The following is a 26,026-nucleotide window of genomic DNA, read 5'->3' as shown; positions in this document are numbered from 1 at the left end:
TTCTCATTGGTCTACGCAGAGGATAAGGGCCCCACCTCTGATTTCTTTTTTGACTTTGATTGTTTCTATTCGTTTTATTATTTATTTAATTTTTTATGCTTCATTAACAGATTAATTATGCAGCATGAATGGCAAGGGATATCAGTTGGTGACTGATGGAGCCTGGGTTCGACTCTCCCCAGGACCTGTTATTTTTACAAGAATTTATTTCCAGATCCAACGCGACACATCCATGTGCGCCTACCATGCATCCTCAGCGTGCAACCATGCGATCTCACCAAGGCCAGATCCAAGGGCACCTGAAGGCGCTGTCCACCATGCACTTGCAAGAACCAAACCACATCGGATCGAAGCTAAGTTTCTCCGCTTTTCCTTTTATTTATTTTTATTCTTTTAATTGTTATAATTAAAATAAGAACTCTTTCAAAGAAGTTTCTTTTTTTTTTTAATCAAAATCCTTCTAAAAAATAACAAGTTTTTTTGTAATTAATTTAATTTAGTTATTAATTTTATTTTTTAGTTTTAGTTAATAAATTAGAAAAAATAATTAAGACTAATTTAGGATAATTATTTTAGGGTAATTAAATTTAGTCTATGTTTTAAACCCTGATTTCATCATGGTCACTAATCACTGCTATGGTAGGTGTTATCCACTAAATGCATTTTTAGCCTTACCAACCTTGTAGGTCACGATAGGTTTTCTTAAAGAAACCCTTTAGGGTTTGTAAAACTTTTTAGGGTTTGTAGAACATTCATACACTAAAATATGTTCCTATGTCTTTCTCAGGGTTAATCTTCAGATACCTTCCGACTACGCGTCACACCTTCCCTAAAGCTAAGTCCTGATTAATTTTATTATTTCTTTTATATTCGATACAATATTATTTTGTCATACACTCATTGCTTCCTTTTTCTTTTGCCAACTCCTTAATGGTCAGGGTCAATGCTTCATGCTTCAAGGCAAACCTCTGCCCATCAACCTTCATCAGTCAAAGCCAAAGGTTTGTCAGCTGGCCAAAGCTACGAATATTGGTAAACCTAAACCCTATTTTTATTACTTATGTCAAACCCTACTAAGGGATCCGCTGGTTTCATTGTCCCCTTCCCCTATTATTATGTAACTATTTATTGGTTGTATTGATTGGCCTTGAAGGCACTTAAACTGTTATATTGTTTTTACTGCGTGGTTAGTAATTTAGGGAGTGACAAGACTAATTAATCAAACGTTAGATCACTAACTCAAGATAAATGTAATCGAAGTTAACCACGTGAATGCTGCACCCACACACCTTTAGGGTAATCCCTCTGGTTGCCTTTGTTGCCTGTTGCCTGTTGCCTTGTTGCCTTTAAGTGTACTAAATAGTCAAAGTCCCTCGACTCCGAGGATACCTAAAGCAATGTTGCCTTCAAAGTTATTGAAACTCCCCCGAGGTTGCCTTATGGAAAGTGATTGTCCCTATTGCTAAGGTATCCTCGCATGATGCCTTAAATGACTATTATATCCTTCCCTTAGACTACCTGCCCTCTTTATGGCATGGGACAGTCTTATGGAGAACGATAACTCGATGACCCTTCACATCCAATTGAAAGACTTCCTGCCCTCTTATGGTATGGATAGACCCTTTCGCCTCGAAAAGCTAAAAGAACAATTTTCTAAACTTAGGGTAGTTGCTACTAATTGCTTGCTCTAATTTAAATTACTTTTTACACCTCTTTTCCAAATCAAATTCAAAAAGACTACGCTTATTTACAAGCTAAAGTTCTTCTTCGAAAACCTTTTCAAACAAATCAAACATTTTTGAAAACAAAGTGAGCTAAGCAATTAAGAGCCCATGGATAACCATGGATGCAAAGGGTGCCTTAAAAACCTTCCCTTTGTATAACTTACCCCCCGAACTCAATCTCTTTCAAAAAAGGTATTTCCTGTTCTTTTAGCCTTTCCTAAATTGGATAAAATAAAAGTCGGTGGCGACTCTTGCTATCCGCACATTTCAAATAAAGTCAGTTCACCGTGTTACAGAACTGGCGACTCTGCTGGGGATTTAATTTGATAAAAGAGGGGTTACCTTAAAAGTTTAGGAATCACTTAAATGTTTTCTATTGTTTGCTTTGTTTGTTTTATTTTTCAGGGGCGTTTTGGGAATTAACTGATGGACGAATCCTATTCCCGGATTCAAGTACACTTAAGATTAGGAGTGGCATAGTCATGGCGACCTCTTTCACATATGTGGGAGATGAGTCAATATGAAGTTCACACTTGAGTTAGGACTCCATAGCATATGCACACCTTTCTCAAATGAGGGGGGTCTATGTATGTGTCTGTGGGTGCGCCGGAGCTCAAGGACCTTTAGTTACCCTTAACCCATCCTGGCCTTTAGGAACGTAGTGGGGGGACTACTCTTGACAAATGTTAAGAACTAGTCGCTACCCGATGCTACAATTCAGATAGGTCCTTTCTCAAAGTATCATTGCATGATGCGAATGTATCATGTCCGAGGGTGCTTTAGAAGGGCTGACAATTCTGGATAACTTGTAGAACCCGTTGCTGAAATCTCCTTATCCATAAAAATACCCTTGGGAAGGACACCTGATCAGACCCCATGCAATCCTTAAGCCAAAAATTGTGTGACTTGTGTGACTTGCGTGACTTGCCTGTGTTTGCCACTAACCTTCGTTTCTTGCAGGTTCTATTAAAAGGACTTGTTTGTCCTTACTATCTCACACTATGCCTTATGAGCTGCATTCGCATAACATCATGACATCATGACATCATGACATCATAAGCATAACATGATTTAACTAACCCTTTCAAGGATCTTAGGAATTTAGGGCGCACAATTTCAGGTGCTCTTATCAAAAACTGAATTCCTATCAAGGGGCAAGAGGATTTATTTTCCTCTGGCCACATACCTTCCAATTCAGAGACTCAATACTTATCAAGGGGCAAGAGGATTTATTTTTCTCTAGCCATGTACCTTCGAATTCAGAAGCACCCCAAATCGGAGGCGATGACCCACTCGATATGGTGAGCTCGATTCTCAAAGAAGGATGTTCAAAGACGAAATTCACAATTCTTCAGACAAAGACGCAACCAATCATTCTCTAATGTCGCAAACTAAATTTCCTCTAGATCTTTGAAAACATTGCATTTGCCTTCATAACATCGCATAGCAGGTTTCTCACAATAGGTATCTCATCCTCTCTTGCTGTTTACTTCAGCCCAAATGGATTTCGAGCAATCAGGTGAACACCTTCAGGCTCACAACATCTGATCTCAAACTTTGATTCTGAACTCAGCCAAGGGGCAAGAAGAATTAAAAGCACTCCTATTCTTGGAGTACAATTACAATGCGAGATGCGCTTATTATTCGAACAATCCTGGTTATGGTGTAAAGGATGGTAGACCGTTGAAGCGTGCCATTAAAGATTTAATCATGACACTCAAATCAGAAAAGACCACGACAATGAAGTCACGACAACTGAGTCACGACAATAAAGTCACGATAATGGAATCACGACAACTGAGTCACGATAATGGAATCATGACAACTGAGTCACGATAATGGAATCAAGACAACAAAGTCACGACAACTGAGTCACGATAATGGAATCACGACAACTGAGTCACGATAATGGAATCATGACAACTGAGTCACGATAATGGAATCATGACAACTGAGTCACGATAATGGAATCAAGACAACAAAGTCACGACAACTGAGTCACGATAATGGAATCACGACAACTGAATCACAACAATCAATTCACTCATATGATCCAGACGCTCAGGGCAATCGAGCCAACGAATTCTAACACTTACTATAAACCCAATGCGAGGTGCGCGTACCATTCCAACAGTCCTGGACATTACACAAACAATTGTTGGACACTGAAGAATAAGATCCAAGACATGATCAATGCTGGTGAAGTTGAGTTCAACTCTCCTGGAACTCCAGTGGTGATCACCGCTCTTATGCCTAGTCATGACAAGACTGATTGACGTCTAGACGGACGAACTTTGGATCATTAGATCTACTCTCATTTGCATGTTTCTTTTCTGTTTGTTTAAACATTCGAATTATGATAGACATTATCTGTTCTAATAATCATCATCAGTGCATTGTATATGTTTGTCTTGAATAAATTACTTCGCTATCACTCATCTAAACTGCATCTTTACTTTACATATGTTTTGTGATATTCAACTCCTGCCAAACTGTAAACCTTTTGAGGGAGGATGACGAAAACGATACCGCAACCTCATACAGTATGCTGTTGAGCGGACTATGCTGACGATGTACAGGCATTATTTCAATTCCTAAACAGTGGAGATATAAGGATGTTAATCCCTCGTCAACCCCTTTGAGCCTAAGAAGTAGAAGTTTCTTTCTTGTACTAATTAAAACCCTTGATTATAACCTGGGGCAGGGTATTTCTCAGTTAATTTGGCTGTGCATTCTATTTTAAGAGAATCATTCAGTACACCTTTCGATAAAGGCTTCAATCACAAGCGTTCGTCCGCACACATCAAAGAAGTGTTGGAGATGACAATCAAAAGCCAATGATGGTTTATCAATCATTAAGCAAGGCAGTCAATATCTTTCAAAAAAAAATGAAAAAACATATATACAAAGAAAAGCCTGCTAAGTCAACATCAAAAAGATGAATTAGGAAAAATCAAGGCATCCCGCTGACTGTAAACTCAAAATAGACAGTTCAGGCAAAAGTTAGGGATATCAAAAAGATGAAAAGAAAAGTCAATAAATTCTTGAACAACACGATGTTATGACTACTAAAAGGAAGAAGTGACTGCCATCTCAAAGGTTCTCTGTGCTTGTGAACCATCATCATTATCAAAGGTGCAAATCCAAAAGTCTCTTGGAACCTGAATGCATAAGTTGAATCCAAAAGTTTCTCAAACCAATCACAATACTTATTAGCACAATTATTCACTTCTCTTTTCTTTTTGTTTTTCAAAACTTTTTCACATTTTTTCTTTCTTTTTCTTTTCTTTCCTTTTCACTTTTTTTTCTTTTTTCTTTTCAACCTCATAGCAACAACCACATAAGTAGCAACCATTTCTCTCCCCAACTTGAATTCAACCACACCATCATATGAATACTCCCTACTTTCTAAGGCAAGGTAAAAATTCATACCAAAAATCATGGTTGAGGGTTCAAGAAAACAAAGAATCAATCATCCATGAAAAAATGAGAACTAAACACTCAAAGATAAGCATTTAGCAAAAACAACATGGACATTGACAAAAAGCTCAAAAGGGTTAACAAATGATCACACACTCACAAGGTGAATTGACTATTTGGTTATGGTGGTTGTGCTCAAAATGAAACAAAATGCCTTGATCCTTTTCATTCTTTCATAAAATCAACATAAACAAAAGATTAAGCATAATAAAATCCAGTTAAAACAAAGATTGTGGCCTCCAGCATATATGAACAATGGAAAGCTTCCTCACATTTATGGTTTGGGAACTAAAGTGATTCAATCAACAAGCAAGTAATGCAAAAGAATGAATTGTATGGTAATTGTACAAATGAAAAGTTTCCTAAACATGTTATGCTATAGAAAGCGATAAATGAGTACCTTGAATGATACGAATTCAAAAACAATATCCTACCATACATCCGCAAGTTGAAACACTCAAGCTTCAGAAAATCACCTCAAAAATCTTCGAATTACCGAACAAAATTTGAATACAAACAACCAACAAAAGAATTAGAAAAATAAAACTAGTATCTATAACTACTTAGCCTTGGTGAAAGTGGGAAAAGGAGTGAACCAAGTGGAATGGGAACCCCACTGGTACAGAGCAGAAAAACAGAATTTTACTGTCATCGCTTAGCGCAGCTAGGCTCGCTTAGCGGATGACAGAAAAACCAGAAAAATCAGAACTGCACCAGCTGTTCAAATTTTCTTCCACTTCACCTAAATTCCTCTTAAACATAAAAATAAACAAAATTTACAACCGTTGGGGTGCCTCCCAACAAGCGCTTGTTTTACGTCGTTAGCTCGACGCCTTTATTGTTTCGGTGTTTGGAAAGTAGCTTCCTCCCATCATGCCATGGTGACATCTCACCGCACAAGCCTAAAGAAAGTGTCCTAACCAAACACTCAACAAACGTTACGGGTACAAATATATAAAACAATTAAACGAACATAAAAACAAAAATATACAACCATATACATAAACAAACACATATGCACAAGTATGAAACACAAACAACTATTATCATACAAAAAGGTAAAGTTGGTGAATGTTGGATTCACAAGTTGAAAAGTGAAGATTTGTTATTAAAGAGATCATCCGAGATCAACATGTTTCACCAACATTCACCAACAAAAGTATACTTGTATGTAACATATACAAGTAAAACTATATGGTGAACATAAACAAGTAAGCATGTACAAGTAAGTATATACACGTGAAACTATACAATATATACGTTATATACAAAGCTCAAAACCACGAAAACTATTGCGATGCAATACACAACCATCCCCGGCAACGGCGCCATTTTGTTGAATGCAGTATAGGGCAAGCAACAACAAAGATTTGGAAATATTAATCCGGGATTTATCGTCCACAGAGATGGAGAGATGCCATTCAATAGTTTCTTTGGTTTCGAGCTTGGATCTGAATGAGCAAAAAGTAAACAAAGATATGGACAAGAAAAGAATAAACACATTCTTAGAAGAGAAATAACTTATCAGGAATGTAAATATATTCACTCTTCACAAACATACACTTACCAACCTGTTATACTCAACCCACGATACTCATCTATGTCATCACGTATCTCTCACATAAGCGTCCATCTCTGGAGCACAAACGAGATCATCTCACAACTAAGGTTATCTCTAACGCGAAGCTGCGAGAACATCCGTATTCTCGCGTCGGCGATCTCTCGCGCGCCGCTCAAACACGAAAGCATTAAGAACAGATACAAACAGTGAATGCTAGCTCTAAATCTATCTCTAGAGTTCAGAACCAACAGAATATCATTCTAGATAAAGATTCAAGCAGTTTATCTCTAAAGCAACTCAAATCTCCAGCACAGAGCAAAAATCCAGAACAATATCAACACAGATTTATAAAGCAAGTTAAACATAACATTATAATCGGTAAATATACATAAGATTCGAGTAACTATACAAACAAACCCAACACAAAAGAAATACACAAAGAATAGAGAAGATAAACCAAACATCTTGCGGGTTGTCAGCTCCGGTTGATGAGAAATCCACCTCCGATCTTCCAAGTGCATGACCCGGTGTTGTTTTCTAAGCTAATCCTACTCTAAGAATGAAAATGATGGAGTTGGAACCAAAAACTCTCCAAAACCATAACCCTAAAATGGTTCAAATGAAAGAATATAAACACATTTTCTGCTACGGCCGCTTAGCGGCCAAATCTCGCTTAGCGGACTACACGTATTACAAAAATATCAAGAACAGTAAACAGGCCACCGCTTAGCGGCCAGAGTTACCGCTTAGCGGCCAGGAAAATTGGGTTCGCCCCTGGAAAGCGCGCTTACACGCCGCTCAGCGGCGCTCTCTGCACAAAACTTGCTTATTTGATCCAAAATTGCGCAATCGGAGCCGTGCCTTCGACACTTTATTCCTCGAGGCTCCAATAAGCATGAATACCTATAAAAACAAAGGAAAAACTATTAAACGGTATATAAAACATATGAAAACTAAATAATGTGAATATATACACAAAAGTGGGGATTTTATTACAAAATCAGAATGAATAGAATCGATAAGTGCCACAATTATATACTCAAAATAATAACATTTTGGCACTTATCAGCCGTCTATAAAAACGACATCCGATTTCCACGAATTTCCACATTCAAATTTGTTTTGATCTAGAGATTTAGATCTGCTTTCCTAGAAGGTCCATACCTCTATTTCTTGATCTTCTAGCTTAAAGTTTCAACCTCTTTTTTCAACATATCCATCCTCATATTCATTAAGCATGGTGGAAAAAGCCACTTGATCTGTCGTTCGACGAAAAACTGCTCTTGTAGCCACTTAAAACATTAGAGTTTCGCCTTTTCCTCTTTCTTAAGTAGATGACGATCCAATTTCGGTAGCATCCCCCTCTAACCCTACGCGATAGGATCCTGCTCCATCGAGAGTTAGTCAGGGAGCATTCCAGACTCTCCCATTATGCGGATGTATACAAAATTTTACCAAGGCGAATCATCACATGCATCGATATCTTCCACTACCTATGATATTTGGATAAAAAAATGCTCTCAGGCCTTCAGCTATTAGAGACCAACCTTGAAGTACAGGGAGCTACCGACCTGGTGAGCAACGTCTATAATCTAGTGTAAACAACGAAATTCACAATTCTGAACAAAGAAGCTATTCATAATTGAAGAGAACCTGCAACATGTTACGCTCAGGAATAACACTATGTGATAGGCGGTATCGTAGGAAAATCAAGTCGTTGTACCTGAGACAAAAACACCACAAGGAAAGGCCCCAAGGCCGCCAACTCCCGATTAGTATTGGAGACATGTGACTCCTCCACCTAATCGTAAAGGGATGAGCGATAATCATACTCCCCTGATGTTCACCGTCCTCATCATTTATCTACACGATATCTTAAAAGACAATAAAGATGGGATGAAAATGCTCTAGTTTCAGTGTGGAAAAAAGCCTTATATTTGATTGCATCCTCAATAGCTCAATTTTGACGTTATTAGAGAAGCCTCACAAGCTATAAAGCTATGACTAAACCACATATACAGGTGAACATTTTCATTATGTAGGCAATCGGTTGGACTACTACCACGCCCAGAGGGCGGTCAAGTTCAAGTTCTTTGCACTAACCCTGACTAGAGCCGCAATGAAATGGTTTAAGACTCCTCCCAGATAGAAGCATAGATTCTTAGAAGGACCTCTATGACGCTTTCGCTGCCTAGTTTATCGCTTAGTCCCAAATAATTGTATTTGTCACTTGTAACTTGGGTGAATAATAGTAGTTTTATGTCTATAAAGACTTTTTATGATAATTTGTACTTACGCACATTGGATTTTTTTATTTGAGGATTTGGCTTCGGGTTTTAGTATGCATGATAACTTTTGTTGATGATTGGTGTCACGACAATGCTTGACTGTTTATTTCTAGTAAACCTTAAGTGTAAGAAAATGTTGGATGGAGTCGTGACACTTGAAAAAAAGATTAAATTCAAAATAGTTATAATTGTGAAGGTCATAAGTAGAGTCAGAGTAAATGGACAAAGGAACATGCAAGAAAGAGTGAAAGTTGTAGAGCATGTACACTGGTATTATTATAGTATTACCTTAAAAAAAGATTATGCATTATTATTGGGTTAAGACTTATTGAATAAAATGACGTTGTTTCAAATATTAAAAGGTTTAATTGCAATTTTGGTTCCCCTGTTATCATTTTTTTTTAGTTTTGGTCTCCCTATTTTAAAATCCGGAATTTTAGTCCTTATATTTTAGTTTTTTGAGGATTTTGGTCCCCTTGCAATTTCGAAGACAATTTTAAATGAAATGAAGCTCATATTAATGATGTGTTAGTGTCAGTTCAGCAGTGAAATGTTAAAAAAACTAATTTTATTTAAGATTTATGTTGAACATGTCATCAATGTGAGTTCCATTTCATTAAAATTGCCTTCGAATTTGCAAGGTGACCAAATCCTCAAAAAAATTAAAATAAAGGGACTAAAATTCATAATTTTAAAATAGGGGACCAAAACTCAAAAATATTGATAATAGGGGTACCAAAATTGTAAATTTAGAGAAAATATAGGAAAGGGATAGATTAGAGTTGCAGTTACAATTCCTCGACCCCATATTCATTTATGTGGCGAAGCTAGTGCTAAAATGCATGACACCAAAGAATTTTCTACTTTTTTGTTTGAAAATGTGTAATCTAATGTCTCGGTATTCATTTGTAGCTAGGCTCACTTGAACTAATTCTATTTTGTTGGATAATGTGAAATTCCATGAACAAATAGTTTTGTAGATGTGAATGATGTAGTTTATGTTATGTTTTGTTCTTGTATGTTTATTTAATTTTTAACTCTAGGTATGATAATCTTATTGTTAAATACAAGTCTATTAAGTTGTGGTATTGTATCATAAATGGATCTCAAGAATTAATAATCGTAGAATAATTACTAGTGATCAATTCAGTAAGACATCAAACACCTATTAAAAATAAACCATACCTAAGCCAATCGTTATTACACCAAACACTAAATTGAGATGAATAAAATATGATCCGATTATCATATCATGTCTATCAAATAGATCTTAAGAAACTCAATTAATTATATTTTATTTTGCTTGCAAAGTTTTGAGATAAAAATTAAATTAATGTTAAGTTTTTTTTCTTATAGCATGTTAGTTTCAACTTCTTTTTTTTAATGATTTTTATAATGTTACATATTTTTTATTAAAAAAATTTACAAATTTTTTTTTAAATTTTAAATAAAAAATTGGTTTGAATAATTTTTTTGAAAATGTTATTCTAGAAATATCATTTTCATTATAATTTTTTAAGATATCAAAATTTTAAAATATCAATTAAATTTAAAATTATTTTGAATAATTTTTTATTAAAATCATTTTTAAGATACATCTTTTTGAAAATATTATAATTTCGTCTATGTTCTAATATTTAATAAGATATATTTATGTTATTGGATATCAAAATTAGTGTTTTAATTTATGAAAAACAAATTTAAGAAAACTTTTAATATTTTAGAAAACATTTTTAAAAATATTATTTTTAAAAATACAAATAATAAATCTAATTTTTTAAAAGTCAAAAGAAGCCCTTAAATCAATTCAAATTTAATTAAATTTTTCTCTATTTTAATTATAAATGTTTATTTTGAACAAATTCAATTTCTTACCCACTATACCTATTCTATTTAAGGATAAAAAATAAAATATACAAAACAATGGATTTGATCCATTTCAAAGGCACATTAAACATAGAATGTGCATGAATTTAGTTTGGATTGAATTAAATAAGCAACGAAAATCAAAATATAAGAATCTGGAAAAGACACCATTTAAGTAAAAATTACCAAAGAATAATATGCTAAAAGCACTGCAATTGTGGGGTGCAAGGTCAAATTTCAGAGGTGGCAGGATAAATTTTCCTAAAAGAAGAGTGAGGCCCAGAAGGTAAAAAAAGCCCAGGTCTGGGCCCATTAAGAGAGAGAAACCAAAAACAAAAGGCGGGGTAGCGTACGCATTCGAACTGAATACACCACCGCTTCTTCTGTTTGTTTAGCATTGGCGGCCTCGTTTGCCAACACATCATCACACTTCACTTCCATTAAGAGAGAATCAAATCACATCACACTTTGTTTACGTTATTTCCATCTCCACAATTTCACCTCACTCTTTCTTTCATTCTTCCCCCTCAAATTCAATCCAATTCTCTGCCGCTAAACTAAACCCTCACTCTCTCTCTTCTTCTTCTTCTTCTACTTCTTCCATATTCTTCATCATTCATTCATCTTCCATTCAATTTCATCATTTCATTCATGTCGACACCAGGGGAAGATCAAATCCACCATTTCTCACCATTCAAATTCGACCTATTGCATCATTCCCCTAACGCTTCTCATCTCAATCCTTTCACTCCTATGCTTCCCGTAAGTTCTTCACTTTTTTTTATTTATTCATTCTTACATCACATGCACTGTGAATATTATTCATCAATTTATTTCATTAAATCTCAAGATCGGATCATATATTCTCTAAATTCTGAATTTATTGTTCATTATCATAACTAATTCTTACTCTATTAATTTCATGCCAATTTTTGCTCGAATTATCATTATTATTGTTAAGAATTATAAAATAGGATCACACATGCTTATTAGGGTACATAACCTGAATTTGAAGTGGAAATTCATTCATTCATATATGCGGATTGTTAGTCGAACCTATGAAGCACGGACACGGGAACACCACACTGACACGTCGACGCTAAAATGAATAAATTAATCATAATCAGAAGTGTCAGTGTCAGTTTCAGTTTCGTACACTGACACACCTTTTCAGAAGTGTCCGTGCTCTATAGGTTAGAAAGGTTCTAGGTTATGTTGAGATCTATGAAGCGCGAACACTCTGAGCACGACACTAACACTGACACGGTGACATCGGTAATAATTTGAGAAAATGAATAAATTAAACGTAATCACAAGTGTTTGTGTTGGTGTCTGACACTGTTATGGACACACTTTTTTTCCAGAGGTGTCGGTGCTACATAGGTTGAGATCATTGAATCGATCATTTATACGAATTTTAGAGTTTTTTTAATGTTTCTTTTGTTCGATGTTATACAAATCGATCGGTTAGATTTGAATTATGTTTTCCACTTAGATGACTGTTATAGTGTTTGATTGAGGTTTAATGAATGTTTGAATGTCAAGTGAGTATCTGACAGATATTAGTTCATTTAATTAATGCGCTTTCTCTTGCTTTAATTGTTTACTTTCAATTGAAATATCTGTGCAGTTGAATCAAAGAAATGGAATTAATAATGTCAACTTGCATGCTAGTAATGTTGAGGTGTTTCCCAGTCAGAGCAACACGGTTAATCTTCCTCCTCTTCTTCAAATTGAAACCAATCAGAGAGGAAAGCATAATGGTAAATCAAAAGTTTCAAGAAATTCAAAATCTGCAGCATCTCAGATGACAAATGGAGGTAACTTAGTTTTTCGTAATGTCAGTATGAATAAGTTAAATTGTGCATTGATCTGTATATTAGTAGTAACTCAATTCTCACATTACTTTTTATTTTTTATGTTGGGTGGACTTTTCATATCAGAGTCAGCGAATGCAGCGGCAGTAAACAACTGTCGTTATGACAGTTCCTTAGGTACGTCCACACTCAAGTGATCTTTTCTCCTTGAGTATACTTTGTACTTGCTCCAACTGTCTGCATTCCTCTGTCATGCTCTTTTAAGCGCGTGTCTTCGTTAATTTGGCTCTTTGTATGACAAGCAATTAATCATGTACCCTTGATTTAAACAATTATGCTTGCAGGATTGTTAACCAAGAAATTTGTCAGCTTGATCCAAAATGCTAAGGATGGTACCCTTGATCTAAATAAAACTGCTGAGGTCTTAGAGGTATACAATTTGTCTTTCATTGTATATACGACTGATGGTTCCTGTTCGCTGGACAGATTTTGCGCTTGACCTACCCGTGCTTTAATAATATATGTATCACATTGGTTCACTTCATTTTTATGATAATGGGTTTAACATTCATCTTTTCAGGTTCAAAAAAGGAGAATTTATGACATTACAAATGTTCTTGAAGGAATAGGATTGATAGAGAAAACTTCAAAGAACCATATACGGTGGAAGTAAATATCTAATCTGTTTGTTTGGTATTTACTGGGTTACTTTTTATCATGTATATGAAATGAAATAATGATACATGGTGGGCCTAATTTACAGGGGTTGTGATGGAATTGGGCCACGAGAACTAGAGGATCAAGTTAATACTCTAAAGGTTTTTCAATCTTTAACTACTTGTGTCAGTTAGCTATTATGTATTCTACATTTCTACTTTTTCTGGTCTTACTCAGCTTGCATGATTAATTTGGAATGTAAGCATCTCGTCTTAGTTTTTCATGACCAATTTTTGAAAACCTATTTAGGTTTCTTTTAATTCATTTGTTTCAGGAATCTTGTTGTCTCCTTGGCATCATATTTCTAGTCAACAGATTAGACATTGCACCTAGGAATCTCTCATTTCTGTATTATGATTTAAAGGATTTGCACTATCAGTGTAAAAGGGTTTTACACGACCATCCAATGAAAATCCACTATGATGTTTCAACACCCCACTTTTGTAATAGTAGTTTGAAATTAGTATGATTTGGAAGTATGGTGGCTTCTTATTTGTTTTCGGTGGAAAATTGTTTTACACAGACCATGTATGCCCATCTAATAACAGTAATTCTACACGATTTATCAATAACTAGTAATGATAAATGCCAAATATGCGTAGAACATATGAAAGTTTTTAGGATAAAGCTAAATGTTAAGAAACCTAAATATAGAAAATTTGTATTGGAAAACGTGATAAACACATTAATTATCAACTTTTAATGAAAACAATGCATAATTTTTAAGAAAATTTTCCACATTTAGCTCTTAACATGTGGAAGTGAATCAATTGATCTTCCTGCTTCATGGATTATATTTACCTGTGCAATTTAGTAGGAGAGGTTGTAAACTAATAGCAAGCTTATGCTCGAGCTTTGACCCGTGAAATTGATTATCCCTTTTACTATGATTTAAAATGAATGTTGCATGTAGGATTTAAGCTCCATTTTTAACAAATTAATGCTCTGCAGTATGGAAATGGTTTAGTTCAACTCTGATAATTTGGTCCATTACAGGCTGAAGTTGAAAGTTTATATGCTGAGGAATTCAAACTTGAGGAGTGTATAAGGTTTGTTAGTTGCTACTAATATTGTTGATGATTTTTTTTACCTATTTGTTTTATATTGAAATTTATTATGTCAATTCTCAGCGAAAGGAAGGAGCTTCTCAGAAACCTGGAAGAAGGTGAAAACACCGGAAAGTAAGAAATTTTTAGTTCTGACAACTTTTTTAGTTTTAGTTGTGATTTCTTACTGCTACCTTACATGATAGTTGGGCTTGCTTGATCATTAGGTACCTTTTTTTAACCAAGGAAGATATTCTTACCCTTCCATGCTTTCAGGTCAATTATCTTCAAGTATTGAATTTTGTAAAACCATTGTGTATCCGTTATCACTCACTTTTTAAACTATTTTTACAGAATAAGCAACTTATTGCAGTCAAGGCTCCGAAAGCTAGTTTCATTGAGGTCCCCGATCCAGATGAGGTAGGATTCAACTTATATGGATGTTAAAATATGTTTGGTATAACAAGTTTCTTATTGACTTCTCACTCAAATGGCCAGGAATTAGGCTTCCACCAAAGGCAGTACAGAATGATTATTAGAAGTGCAACTGGACCGATAAATCTGTACCTCTTGAAGTACTTTTCTTCTGTAACACTGCACCCTAACTTTGCTTCTTTATTAGTACTATGTTTCTCTCCGCGCTTGCTTGTTAATATCCTTTTTCATTGTTGATTTAAAATCCTTATTTCGTGTGTCTTAAACTGATCTTTTACATGCTTGAAGCAAGCACGACCACAAGTTAGAGGATGTGAGTGTCCAACAGGCAGAGTCAATGGACCCATCGTGGAGTAGCAATCACTGCAGAACGGAGGGTGTCGGGTTATCAGAAAGCCAAGGTTATCAGAAAAACCCTTCTGGGAGTTTAAGTTCACATGGCTCAGAGGCTTTTGGAATTCAACAAATTACTCCTACGAATTTAGATGTATGAATAGAAGCTCTAAAAGATTAATTAAAAACCAAAAAACTGCAAAATATCTTCTGTTATTGATTCATTTTATTTATATTTTTGCAGGTTGATGGTGACTATTGGTTTCAATCAGATCCTGAAGTTGGCTTAACACAATTGTGGGGGTAGAAATATCTTCAAGTAATATTTCATTATATGAACTTGATTCTTGCACTTTCACCTCTAATGAGGATATAAATTGACCAAGTTTGAAGACTCCTGATATATTAATGTTGTTTCCTCTTTGTTCGGCAGAAGTGCAGTTGGCTTAAATAGATGAACTTCTCAGTTCGCAACGATGTTCGCTGACATATGCGGTCAATATGTAAATGTTAGGCTGCTGATTGTTGCTAAACATGACAAAGAGTACATTTCAAGCTGTAAATGTTTAGCTTTTTTCTTTCCTTCTATTTTATGTGTTTCTTAGAGCAGTTGCTTAACTAGGACTGCCGAATAATGTTAGGGTGCCTGTGATGCACTGCACAACAAATAGAGAAGAATACAAAATAAACATACAAGATACAATAAGTTTATTTTATTTTATAATTCATGCACAAAACAAACAGTTTCAAGAGAGAGAAAATAAGATGGAAGATAAAGTTTGAAGAAGAAAGTTACTTTTATTATTTGGAAGATATTGTGCATGGTGTTAAAAGTGCTTTTTTATTTCTTAAGTTTTTTTTTTTAAAGTCATAATTTAAAAAATATATATATATTATATTGGTTACCTTAATGAGGCTTGACAAGCCAAGATGAAACAAGAATATTAGCATTCGAGATTATTTTTGGATTTGTATCTTTTGAAGTGGCCTAAAGTATAAAGTGTGAAAAAAATTATTTTAACAAATTTATATCTCTATGCATTTGCAATATTTATCTTTAATTCATAAAATAAATATTGATATTTTACTCACTTTACATTTTAGAATAGCAAGATTAAATATTTTTTTGCCTTTATCTTGAGGATGACAATGCAATACACTAGCGTAAACAACAATCATGCTACCATTTTTTATTCAAATATTTAACGGTTTATGATGAATTTACAATGTAGAATAATCATAAAGTAAAATATTATAATATTAAAAAATATACAATATTATGATTTGAAGGAAAAAATGTATAGACATTTAATATTGAAGGAAAGTAACTATTTTAATTGAGAATTTTCTGCAAAAATATATAAAACATGTAAAGACTCGATTTATTTAGATTTTAAACCGATAAAGAGGATAAAGAGAATGAGAATGAGTCACCTTGTGTCAGATTTCACATTTGAAAATGAGTGTTTTTATTATAGCAGTAGTATATAAGAGAGTAATTGAATGACTTGGTTTTCTTAATTAACTAGTAAAAACTAGAGGATTAAATTGGCTCATTAATTGAAAGAAGTGCTGATAAATTAGTGATTGGTCAAAATCTCACATTCTCTACGTCGTGTCGTGAGACTAAAAAAAGTGCTGATAAATAAAAATCAAAACAAACAAATTGAATGGAAATTGAGGCAACTTGCATATAATACTGTATTGTTCTACATCAATTCAACGCCCATTGTAGTTCACCCACCCATTCCATTTTTCAGATTAAAAATCGAAATTAGAAGCCCTACTGAGTTCCTAATGATCTATTTTTTCTTAGTCTGCCTCGTGTGACCCTAATGCTCTCCTCCATTACTGTTTCATTCGAAGGAGGGTTTTCATTTGGAGAAGAGGATGAAGGCAGTGCTGTTTCAATCTGCATTGGCTCTGCCTCTACAGGTGCAGATTGGTTGCCAGATTCGGATGCAGAATTATTCTTCTGAGTATTTAAACCATTTAAAGAGGAGGGTGCTTTAGGTGCTTGTGAAGAACTTAACTCCTCTGCTACTTCCTTCTGGTGCTGACTTGAAGATGAGCTAGAAGTGGCAGGAGTTGGACCCTCAGCAGGTGGTGCTGTCGCAGGAGCATTGCTGGCTGCTGGTTGGCGGCCCCTCACACCCTGTCGCCGCTGCTAATAGAGAGAATGTGTCAAATGTGCCATAATCATAGTACAGGTAAGCTACATATCAAATATCTAACTACCTGCGCAGGGGGAGCCGGTGGCGCTGATTGAGCAGCAACATACTGCAAAATGTCAAAAACTCTAGTCTGGCCATAACTAGCAGCCTTTTGCCAATAAGTAACTGCAATATCTCCTGCCCGTGTTCTTAGTTCCATCAAGTTGCGATCGATATCTGTCTCGTGTTTCGCAACATATGGTCTAAAGAAAGAATCATACACATATGTTGTTCCCTAACACAGGCCAGGCAATAATATTAATGTGAAAGATCAAGCTGAAGAGATTTAAACTATAAAGCTGTATCAGATTCAACCACGGTAGTTAATTGCGTACCTTAGTTTTCGGGTACCAAAGATATATAAAAAATGCCAACTTAGCTTCACTATACATCGGAACCCTTCAAGAAGAAAAATGCACTAACTAATTTTAACAATAACCAATCAGAAAGTATAATAAAACAAATTTTTCAGTGGAAAAGAAAAAGGACATGTTATTATCTGCATATATACAAGATAGTATCTCTACCATGATATAAACGTATCGCCAATCCGCTCACACACTGTCAAAAGAGCAACCAAAATCCTGCAATACAAACGGGAAATTTAAGAAGTAGGTACCACTGTATACCAACTTTTTACAAGTTAAGTTTCATGAAGTATACCAATACTGGCACCAAAAGCGTAGCTGTTCAATTTCAGGCCTATTCATTTCAACTGCTTTATAGCATTCATAAGCTGGGTAGGCATAGCCAAAAATCATTCTGCAAACACGAAAACACTCAAATATAAAAAAATAGTCGAATTTGAAAATTACAGCACAAACCCATCATATAAGAATGGTCATAAACATACACAAGTATCCTGGTAATAAAGGATCCTATCATTTTTGTATCCCTGGCATGAAAAGAAAACAAAATTCAATCAGTCAAACAAGATAGCTTCCAAGAAACTGAAACAAAAGAGTTATAAACATAAAAAATTTAGTTCCTCAAATTAAGGCTTTGTTTGGATTGACGGAATCAGATGGAGCGGAGTGGTATGGGGTGAAATGGAGTGAAATTCCATTGTTTGGATTATTTAAAATCGGATGGAGCGGAACAGAATGGAGTGATATGAACTTCATTCTATTCCATCACTTTACCACCATATTTTCAAACAATGGAATGAAATCTTCATTCCGCTCCGCTTTATTCTGCTACATTTCACTCCGCTCCATTCTACTACATTCCGCTCCGTTCATTTTATGATATCCATACATATCTTAAAGTTACTATAATAAGGGGTTGGCAATATTCGCCGATATGTCAAAATCTAGGACGCTATCCTAGTTTCGCTATATGAATAATAGTTGATAGCTCTGTAGGGACATCAGAAGCAACATGACCTATTACTATTACTCCTATATTCACCATTAATGAAATGCTAAGCTAATGTTATGCTTCTTACCCCTTTTTCTACGGTGCAAAATTAAACAAAACAAAATAGGGTTTGTTCATTCTGCTCCGCTCCGTTCTGCTACATTCCACTCCGCTTTATTCCGTTACATTCTGCTTCATTCATTTTATGATATCCAAACATATTCTAAGGTTACTATAATAAAGGGTTGGCAATTTTCGCGGATATATCAAAATCTGCGACGCTATCCTAATTTCTCTATATATACAATAATCGGTAGCTGTACAGAGACATTAGATACAACATGACCTATTACTATTATTCCTATATTCACCATTAATGAAATGCTAAGCTAATGTTAGGTTTCTTACCCCTTTTTTCTACCATGCAAAATCAAACAAAAGAAAAACAAAATAGGGTTTATTCATAATGAACACAATCTTATCCAAAAGGTTAAAATTGTAAACAAGTTGACATTTTTATTCTTTACATCTACTATAATTGAGATAAACACGATTAATTCTATGTAAAAAATTGAGAATCAGTTGAAACTGAATTAGGGCGCAATTACGAACTAAACCAATAACCGTTTCAGAAATCAAACAAACAGAAAAACCGATACTAGCAATAAAAGGGGCAAAATCAGAGGAAAAAATAGAGGAAAGAAAATTGATACCTTGTTAGAGAAAGATGAAGAAGGAAGTGAAGAGAAAATCAACGGTTCAGATACGGCGGCAGCGCGAGTAGAAATACTTGGAGTAGAGAAGAAGAAGAAGAAGAAAAGAAGCGCAAAATGAGAGCAAGAATTTAGAATTTGGAGGAGCTGTTTAAATTTTATTAGTATTTTTTTCTTCTTTCAATTCAAACTCTTGAAGTTAACTATTTTGTATCAATTTCATTTTTTTTATGCAATTATTATAATAAAATAATTTTTCATATATTTTTTATTTATTTCATAAACACTTGATGCTACGACAATAACTAATGTAAACACACTTGATATTTCAATTCATGTTATTTATATTGCTTTACTTTATCTACTTGCATGCATATATTTTATTTACTTGATTGTTGGTTGCCCCACCACGAGTGAGTAGTCTTATAAGGATAAGAGGTCGGGAGAGTTTATCTCATGATGATCCCTAATTGATTCATTCGAATGTGAACTACGAGAATCTTAGGTATCTCTACTTGTTAATTTCATTCAAATTTGCAATAAACTAACCAATAACACTTTAGCTAAACACTATTAGGATAAAATTTAGTACTCATATACATCTCCCTGTGAGTTCGATCTTATTATACTATTTGGCATTGCCATGTACTTCCGGAATTTCATCACATCAAGTTTTTGGCGACGTTGCCGGGGAGATAGTTTGATATTGAAATAGGGTGGGTTTAGATAGATGATCACAACCCCGTATCATATTTTTATTATTTGTTAATTTCATTCAAATTTGCACTAAACTAACCAATAACACTTTAGTTAAACACCTTTAGGATAAAATTTAGTACTCGTATACATCTCCCTGTAAGTTCAATCTTATTATACTATTTGGCATTGTCATGCACTTCCGGCATTTCATCACATCGAGTTTTTGGCGCCATTGTCGGGGAGATAGTTTGATATTGAAATTTTATCCCAACACGATATAGACTAAAGCACTTTATCTTTTCTATTGTTTTATTTCACGCAAAAGCCCCTCTTTTTAGAATGATTCTCGTTGGAGGATCCATTCAAGAGATGGACAATTACATGAACAATGAATTAGGAAGCCTGTACTCATAAGCATGTAGTTTGGAATAGGGCAATCACCCGAACTTTCTTTACATTAATTACTCCTAGCATACCATGGGATCGCATGGTTCCCAATATGGCGCAATTGCTACCTTTCAGGACTACAACCTTGAGATAATGGAGAATTTTTTTGCAGTGTAAATGCGCCATAATGAAGATATTATATAACAAAATCCCCGTATTATCAAAGTCCTTAAGCAGCTAACGTTTATGGTTTAGTCTTTCGCAATTCAAAGCAAAACCTTGGAGACTCAAATCTCCTAGTTGGTGCGTATCCCTCAAGAACCCAATCACGAGGGACATATGAATACTGTAACAACTAGAGAAGAGTAATTGTGAGGAAAATGTAGGAATTGAGAAAAATCCACTGACATCACTTGAAAAAAGGGTAGTCAAACAAGTATAGGAGGAAACATCTTATGTTGCCCCTCATATCCCTTTCCCATAGAAGTTTGTGAAGGCTAAGGTAGAGGCGCAATTTACAAAGTTAGTGGCTTTTGAGAAAGATCCATCTCGATGTGCCTTTTACCGAAGCATTGACGCATATGCCCACATATGCCAAGTTTCTAAAAGAAATTTTGGCCAACAAAAGAGTATTATAAGGTAATAAAATTGTAGCTATGACTGATAATAGTAGCACGTTGATCCAAAATATGTTGTCTACTAAACTGAAAGATCCGATGAGTTTTTTGATTCCCTGTTATATAGGAAACATGAATTTTGAGAGGGCACTTTGTAACGTAGTGACCTATGTTAGCTCGATGCTTCTATTGTTGTGCAAAGAATGAAATATGAGCGAAATGAGACCCATAGAAATCTCACTATATAGCTTTTTGATAGGATAGTCAAATATCCTGTGACCTTAAATGTGTTAGAGGATGTCCCCGTGAATTTTTCCGAATTTTAAAATCTAAATTAAAAAAGTAAAATTGTTATAACAAAAAAGTAAAATTGTCTAAAAAAAATTCAAACTCAAATTTTTAATAGAGTATAATTCAAACACTTAAAAAAAAAGAGTGAAGGTTCTTTTTAGTCCCTGACAAAAACTGCAGAGGACAGATTAGTCCCTGAGAAAAAAAAATCTGTATTAAATCTGTTACAAAATTTCACTAAGTCATGTTAGTCCCTCAACTAATATTTTTTTCAAATCAGTTTCTTTCTTACTTTTGAACCGTGATTGGACTGCCAATGAAGATCCATTTTAGTCCCTCACAAAAAAGAGAGAGTCTAAATTAGTCGCTAAGAAAAAAAGTCTCTATTTAATCTCTTACAAAATTTAACTGAGTCATGTTAGTCTCTCTTTTAATATTTTTTCAAACGATTTTTTCCTATTTTAAAACCGTAACTGGACTTGACAAGATAGACCTGCTTTCAGAATTTGGGTACGGGTCAGAGGTTAAGTTTCCACCAGAAATTGAGTTACCTATTTGTGAGACATCATAATCTTATCATTCAAAATTTGAGTCATTAAATTTTGATCTTTGATAATTTGAATCTCAAGCTTCTCTTCATATGTTCCAATTAGAGTCAGAGCCCGATAAATTTTTTGACTAATGATCCCGCACACTTGAACATATGTTAGTGTACCTAATTGTTCATTAAATACTCTGTTATCATCAAAACCTAAGGAATATGGTATAAACCAATTTTCTTCCAACATATCATGTTTATTATTTTCGTCACAAGTATTATTTACAAAAGTAAGAAATTAGCCTAAATCACCCCAATAGCATAACTAAACCTTCCTAAAATATGATTAAGAACTGAAACAATAACAACACCTAATACACAAGAATATATCACATGAAAAATCGTAGTCACCCATCCATAAGTCTGATAATAAACTCAGGAAAAAAAAAAGAACATCGTGGTATCGCGATGATTTATCTACAATTCCTTCACAAATAATTTCCAATCAATAGTCGTAAAATAGGAGTTCAGTCACGGTTTAAAAATAGAAAAAAATCGTTTGAAAAAATATTAAAAGAGGGACTAACATGGCTCAGTTAAATTTTGTAAGAGATTAAATAGAAATTTTTTTTTCTTAGAGACTAATTTGGATTTTTTTTTTTGTGAGAGACTAAAATGAGACTTCATTGGCAGTCCAATCACGGTTCAAAAGTAAAAAAAAACAGTTTGAAAAAAATATTAGTTGAGGGACTAATATAGCTCGATTAAATTTTATATGAGATTTAATTGAGATTTTTTTAAAAAAAATTAATTTATCCTCTACCGTTTTTGTTTTTGTGAGTGACTAAAATTAACTTTCATTTAAAAAGAACCTCATGTATATTTAATAAAGTGATTTTGTTATCAAATGAGTAGCTCAGATTTCAATCTGGTTGAAAAAAAAAAGATTTTCGGGATACCACCAAACTAAGATACCCGACAGACTTGTGTTGTAACTGAGAAAAAAAGGCCCATCAGTAATTGAACCCATTGACTTGACTCGGGTCGGACTCATCTCACTTCCACTTCACACATACACACCGCACGCCACCGTCATCAACCATTCTCATTCCGTCGTCACCTCCCTCCTGTAACTTTTAGGGTTTCTCCACGAGCACGGGAGTGAGGGTAGAAGAAGGAGCACAGTTCAGTAGCAAAGAACATTCAAGTAGAAAAATGTTATACATAATTGGATTAGGGTTAGGCGACGAGAAAGACATCACACTGAAAGGCTTAGAAGCAATTCAAAAATGCGACAAGGTTTACATGGAAGCATACACTTCTCTTCTCTCCTTCGGTCTCTCCTCAAACGGTCTCTCCAATCTCGAAAAGCTTTACGGTAAACCCATTATTCTTGCTGACAGAGAAATGGTTGAAGAAAAAGCTAACGATTTTTTATCTCAAGCTCAGCTTTCTCATGTTGCTTTTCTCGTTGTTGGCGATCCTTTCGGGTACGAAACTTGTGTGATTCTGCTTCAACAATTGTATTGTATTGTTTTGGTTCATTTTTTTTTGTTTTTGTTTTTTTGCAGGGCTACAACTCATACTGATCTTGTTGTTCGAGCAAAGGAGATGGGGGTTGAGGTTAAAATTGTGCATAATGCGTCTGTTATGAATGCTATTGGGGTTTGTGGTTTGCAGTTGTATCGATATGGGGAAACCGTTTCGATACCGTTCTTTACGGAGACATGGAGACCTGATAGCTTCTATGAAAAGATTCAACAAAATCGAAATTTGGGACTTCATACACTTTGCTTGTTAGGTTAGGTTACTGTTTACTATTTTAGTCTTACGCTCAATTGATTGAAACTTCTGTGCATATGTACCGTTGACATTTTTATCAAGAAAATGCATTCATTATAGAATGATTATGTTATCTTTAGAATCGATGAAATATGATGGAATGGAGTGGAATGGAATGTAACAAGGTTATGTTCCATCGTTGGGATTGGAAGAAAGAGGATAGAATGGAGTGGAGTGTGATGGAATGCATTCCATCCAATTCCATCACTTATCCACATTTTTTACCTTCCGAATTGGCCGGTATAACAATTTTGTTTTATTCTATCCTAAAATATCCAAACAATGGAATATGATATCAATTCCGCTCTGCTCCGTTGGTTTTAAATATCCAAACATGAGGCAATGTGATCATCATGTAAGTGCTAAAACAAAATAGGATGATTATGTTTTAAGGGTTTGTTCCTGCTTGAGTTGATCGACTCAAAACACAATACTTGTATTTTGAACTGTGTTAGATAGCAGAAAATAGCCACGATAGCTGCCAATTGACATCACTTTGAACTAAATAACATATCACAAAATAACAGTAATTTGTTGGAATTATGTTATGCTATAGTATAGGCTATTTGGAATTGAATTATGTTATGCTATAGGCTATTTGGAATTGAATTATGTTATGCTATAGGCTATTTGGAATTGAAGTATGTTATGCTAAATCCTTAAGAAAGATATATCATGTGAATGTTTTAAAGATGGTTAACTATTGAATTTTTTTCTTATTTGATGTTTGAGTGATTGCACCGGCCTAAGAAAATGACATCATTAGAGGGGCTTATTGGTTCTTTGTAAAGGGTACTAGAGGTCATTACTTTTTGTTTATTGAGAAAAACTAACATAATTTTTACTTTGCTATGGTTACAGATATTCGGGTGAAGGAGCCTACATTGGAATCTTTGTGCAGGTTGGTTTTCTAAGTGGTCCTTTATTTTCGGTTGATTATGTTGTTTCTTAAGTGATCATGAAGTATGGGTTACCAAGTTCTTTGGAAATCATTCTTATGAACTGAGTGGTTATTTCTTATTCATTGGTTTTTTCTATGCCTTCTTATTCATTGTTTTTTATTTATCTTTGTCTTTTGTTCATTTAAGAGGAAAAAAAGCCTATGAGCCACCCAGATATATGACAATCAACACAGCCATTGAGCAATTATTGGAGATTGCACAAGCACGTGAAGATTCCAGTGAGTTCTTTGAACATTTACATTACTCTAGGAATGAATTTCAATTCTAAATTATCCGAATATGTGTTTCTCGGTTGTACTAATATAATCAAATATACATATTTGAAATTTGGTATGGAATTCACGTTACCTGCCAGAAAATGACCGTAATAAATAAGTATATTTTCAGGGTTTATAAAAATATTATGCTATTGAACATAGGGAGTTCCTCCACCGGAAAGAAAGAAGTAAACTAATATTTTCTTGGCAGTATTATCTGATTATGAGACAGTTTTCACTGTGTTAGTTCCATTGTTACATAAATGAGCTTTTCATTTCTCACAAGAATCATATCCAACGAATTAAAGTAGTATCTCATTTTGCCTTGCAGCCTACACAGAAGATACTGAGTGTGTTGGGCTTGCTCGGATTGGAAGTGAAGATCAGATGGTAGTAGCTGGTACAATGAAGCAGTTACAGTTGATTGATTTCGGAGCGCCTTTGCATTGCCTTGTCATAACAGGCAAGACCCATCCTTTGGAGGAAGAAATGCTGAATTTCTATCGATGCAGGACGTAGTCACAACATCAAGACATATGACCATTTAATCCAGCAAAATGGTTTTTGTTGAAAGGGCCCCAAAATCGTCCATTCTGTTTTCAAGGGACTCCTTTTTGGTATATTCATTACTATCATATCATCGACACAGGTTGCTTCGTGCCCTGTCAGAGGAGAAGCTAAATTTAAGTTTGTACTGTTTCTGGAAAATGTAAGAATGGGTTTGTAATTTAATCTTTTGCTAAATCCCTTTATGGGATCATTGTTACTTCAAAGGATATTTTCCGGATTGAATAACATTATTGACAAATAACGCTAGAAATCTAGCTGCCATTACATGATTTTTTGGTTTGGCTGGAAATGAAATTTCAAATGTTTGGATA

The 26,026-nt window shown here is 34.6% G+C and overlaps 3 protein-coding genes across 4 annotated transcripts; 2 read left to right on the top strand and 1 right to left on the bottom strand.

Annotated features, from left to right (window-relative positions):
* Nucleotides 1-11,294: 11,294 nt before the first annotated feature.
* LOC131660257 (transcription factor E2FC-like) lies at nucleotides 11,295-16,068 on the top strand. Its single transcript, XM_058929464.1, has 14 exons — nucleotides 11,295-11,681; nucleotides 12,550-12,739; nucleotides 12,863-12,913; nucleotides 13,081-13,166; nucleotides 13,317-13,405; nucleotides 13,500-13,554; nucleotides 14,450-14,502; nucleotides 14,584-14,634; nucleotides 14,727-14,775; nucleotides 14,854-14,919; nucleotides 14,998-15,074; nucleotides 15,223-15,421; nucleotides 15,512-15,586; nucleotides 15,701-16,068. The coding sequence occupies exons 1-13, from the start codon at nucleotides 11,571-11,573 to the stop codon at nucleotides 15,572-15,574; spliced, it is 1,140 nt and encodes a 379-aa protein (XP_058785447.1). The 5' UTR covers nucleotides 11,295-11,570; the 3' UTR covers nucleotides 15,575-15,586; nucleotides 15,701-16,068.
* Nucleotides 16,069-16,933: 865 nt separating this feature from the next.
* Nucleotides 16,934-19,718, bottom strand: LOC131654878 (putative HVA22-like protein g). Of its 2 annotated transcripts, none has more exons than XM_058924799.1 (7): nucleotides 19,553-19,718; nucleotides 18,334-18,375; nucleotides 18,144-18,242; nucleotides 18,008-18,064; nucleotides 17,816-17,879; nucleotides 17,506-17,715; nucleotides 16,934-17,434 (listed from the first exon to the last, which is right to left on the bottom strand). In XM_058924799.1, the coding sequence occupies exons 2-7, from the start codon at nucleotides 18,363-18,365 to the stop codon at nucleotides 17,051-17,053; spliced, it is 846 nt and encodes a 281-aa protein (XP_058780782.1). In that variant the 5' UTR covers nucleotides 18,366-18,375; nucleotides 19,553-19,718; the 3' UTR covers nucleotides 16,934-17,050. The 2 variants fall into 2 exon arrangements, with proteins under 2 accessions (XP_058780782.1, XP_058780783.1); XM_058924800.1 differs by having other exon boundaries at nucleotides 16,934-17,431.
* Nucleotides 19,719-23,006: 3,288 nt separating this feature from the next.
* LOC131654877 (probable diphthine methyl ester synthase) lies at nucleotides 23,007-26,026 on the top strand. The gene is made up of 5 exons (XM_058924798.1): nucleotides 23,007-23,574; nucleotides 23,656-23,885; nucleotides 24,788-24,827; nucleotides 25,015-25,106; nucleotides 25,477-26,026. Exons 1-5 carry the CDS (start codon nucleotides 23,300-23,302, stop codon nucleotides 25,662-25,664), a joined length of 825 nt encoding a protein of 274 aa, XP_058780781.1. The 5' UTR covers nucleotides 23,007-23,299; the 3' UTR covers nucleotides 25,665-26,026.

This window comes from Vicia villosa, linkage group LG3 (assembly GCF_029867415.1).
Source record: "Vicia villosa cultivar HV-30 ecotype Madison, WI linkage group LG3, Vvil1.0, whole genome shotgun sequence".
Lineage (NCBI taxonomy): Eukaryota > Viridiplantae > Streptophyta > Magnoliopsida > Fabales > Fabaceae > Vicia > Vicia villosa.
This window is presented reverse-complemented; position numbering and strand designations above follow the sequence as displayed.

Coding starts and splice junctions, on each gene's coding strand:
- LOC131660257 (XM_058929464.1), top strand. CDS start 11,571: ATGTCGACACCAGGGGAAGATCAAATCCACCATTTCTCACCATTCAAA. Junction 13,167..13,316: donor AAACTGCTGAGGTCTTAGAG/GTATACAATTTG, acceptor TCATCTTTTCAG/GTTCAAAAAAGGAGAATTTA. Junction 14,776..14,853: donor TTACCCTTCCATGCTTTCAG/GTCAATTATCTT, acceptor CTATTTTTACAG/AATAAGCAACTTATTGCAGT.
- LOC131654878 (XM_058924799.1), bottom strand. CDS start 18,365: ATGATAGGATCCTTTATTACCAGGATACTTGT. Junction 18,243..18,333: donor TTTATTACCAGGATACTTGT/GTATGTTTATGA, acceptor TCGTGTTTGCAG/AATGATTTTTGGCTATGCCT. Junction 17,880..18,007: donor GGCGATACGTTTATATCATG/GTAGAGATACTA, acceptor TTCTTCTTGAAG/GGTTCCGATGTATAGTGAAG.
- LOC131654877 (XM_058924798.1), top strand. CDS start 23,300: ATGTTATACATAATTGGATTAGGGTTAGGCGACGAGAAAGACATCACA. Junction 23,575..23,655: donor GTTGTTGGCGATCCTTTCGG/GTACGAAACTTG, acceptor GTTTTTTTGCAG/GGCTACAACTCATACTGATC. Junction 24,828..25,014: donor ACATTGGAATCTTTGTGCAG/GTTGGTTTTCTA, acceptor TGTTCATTTAAG/AGGAAAAAAAGCCTATGAGC.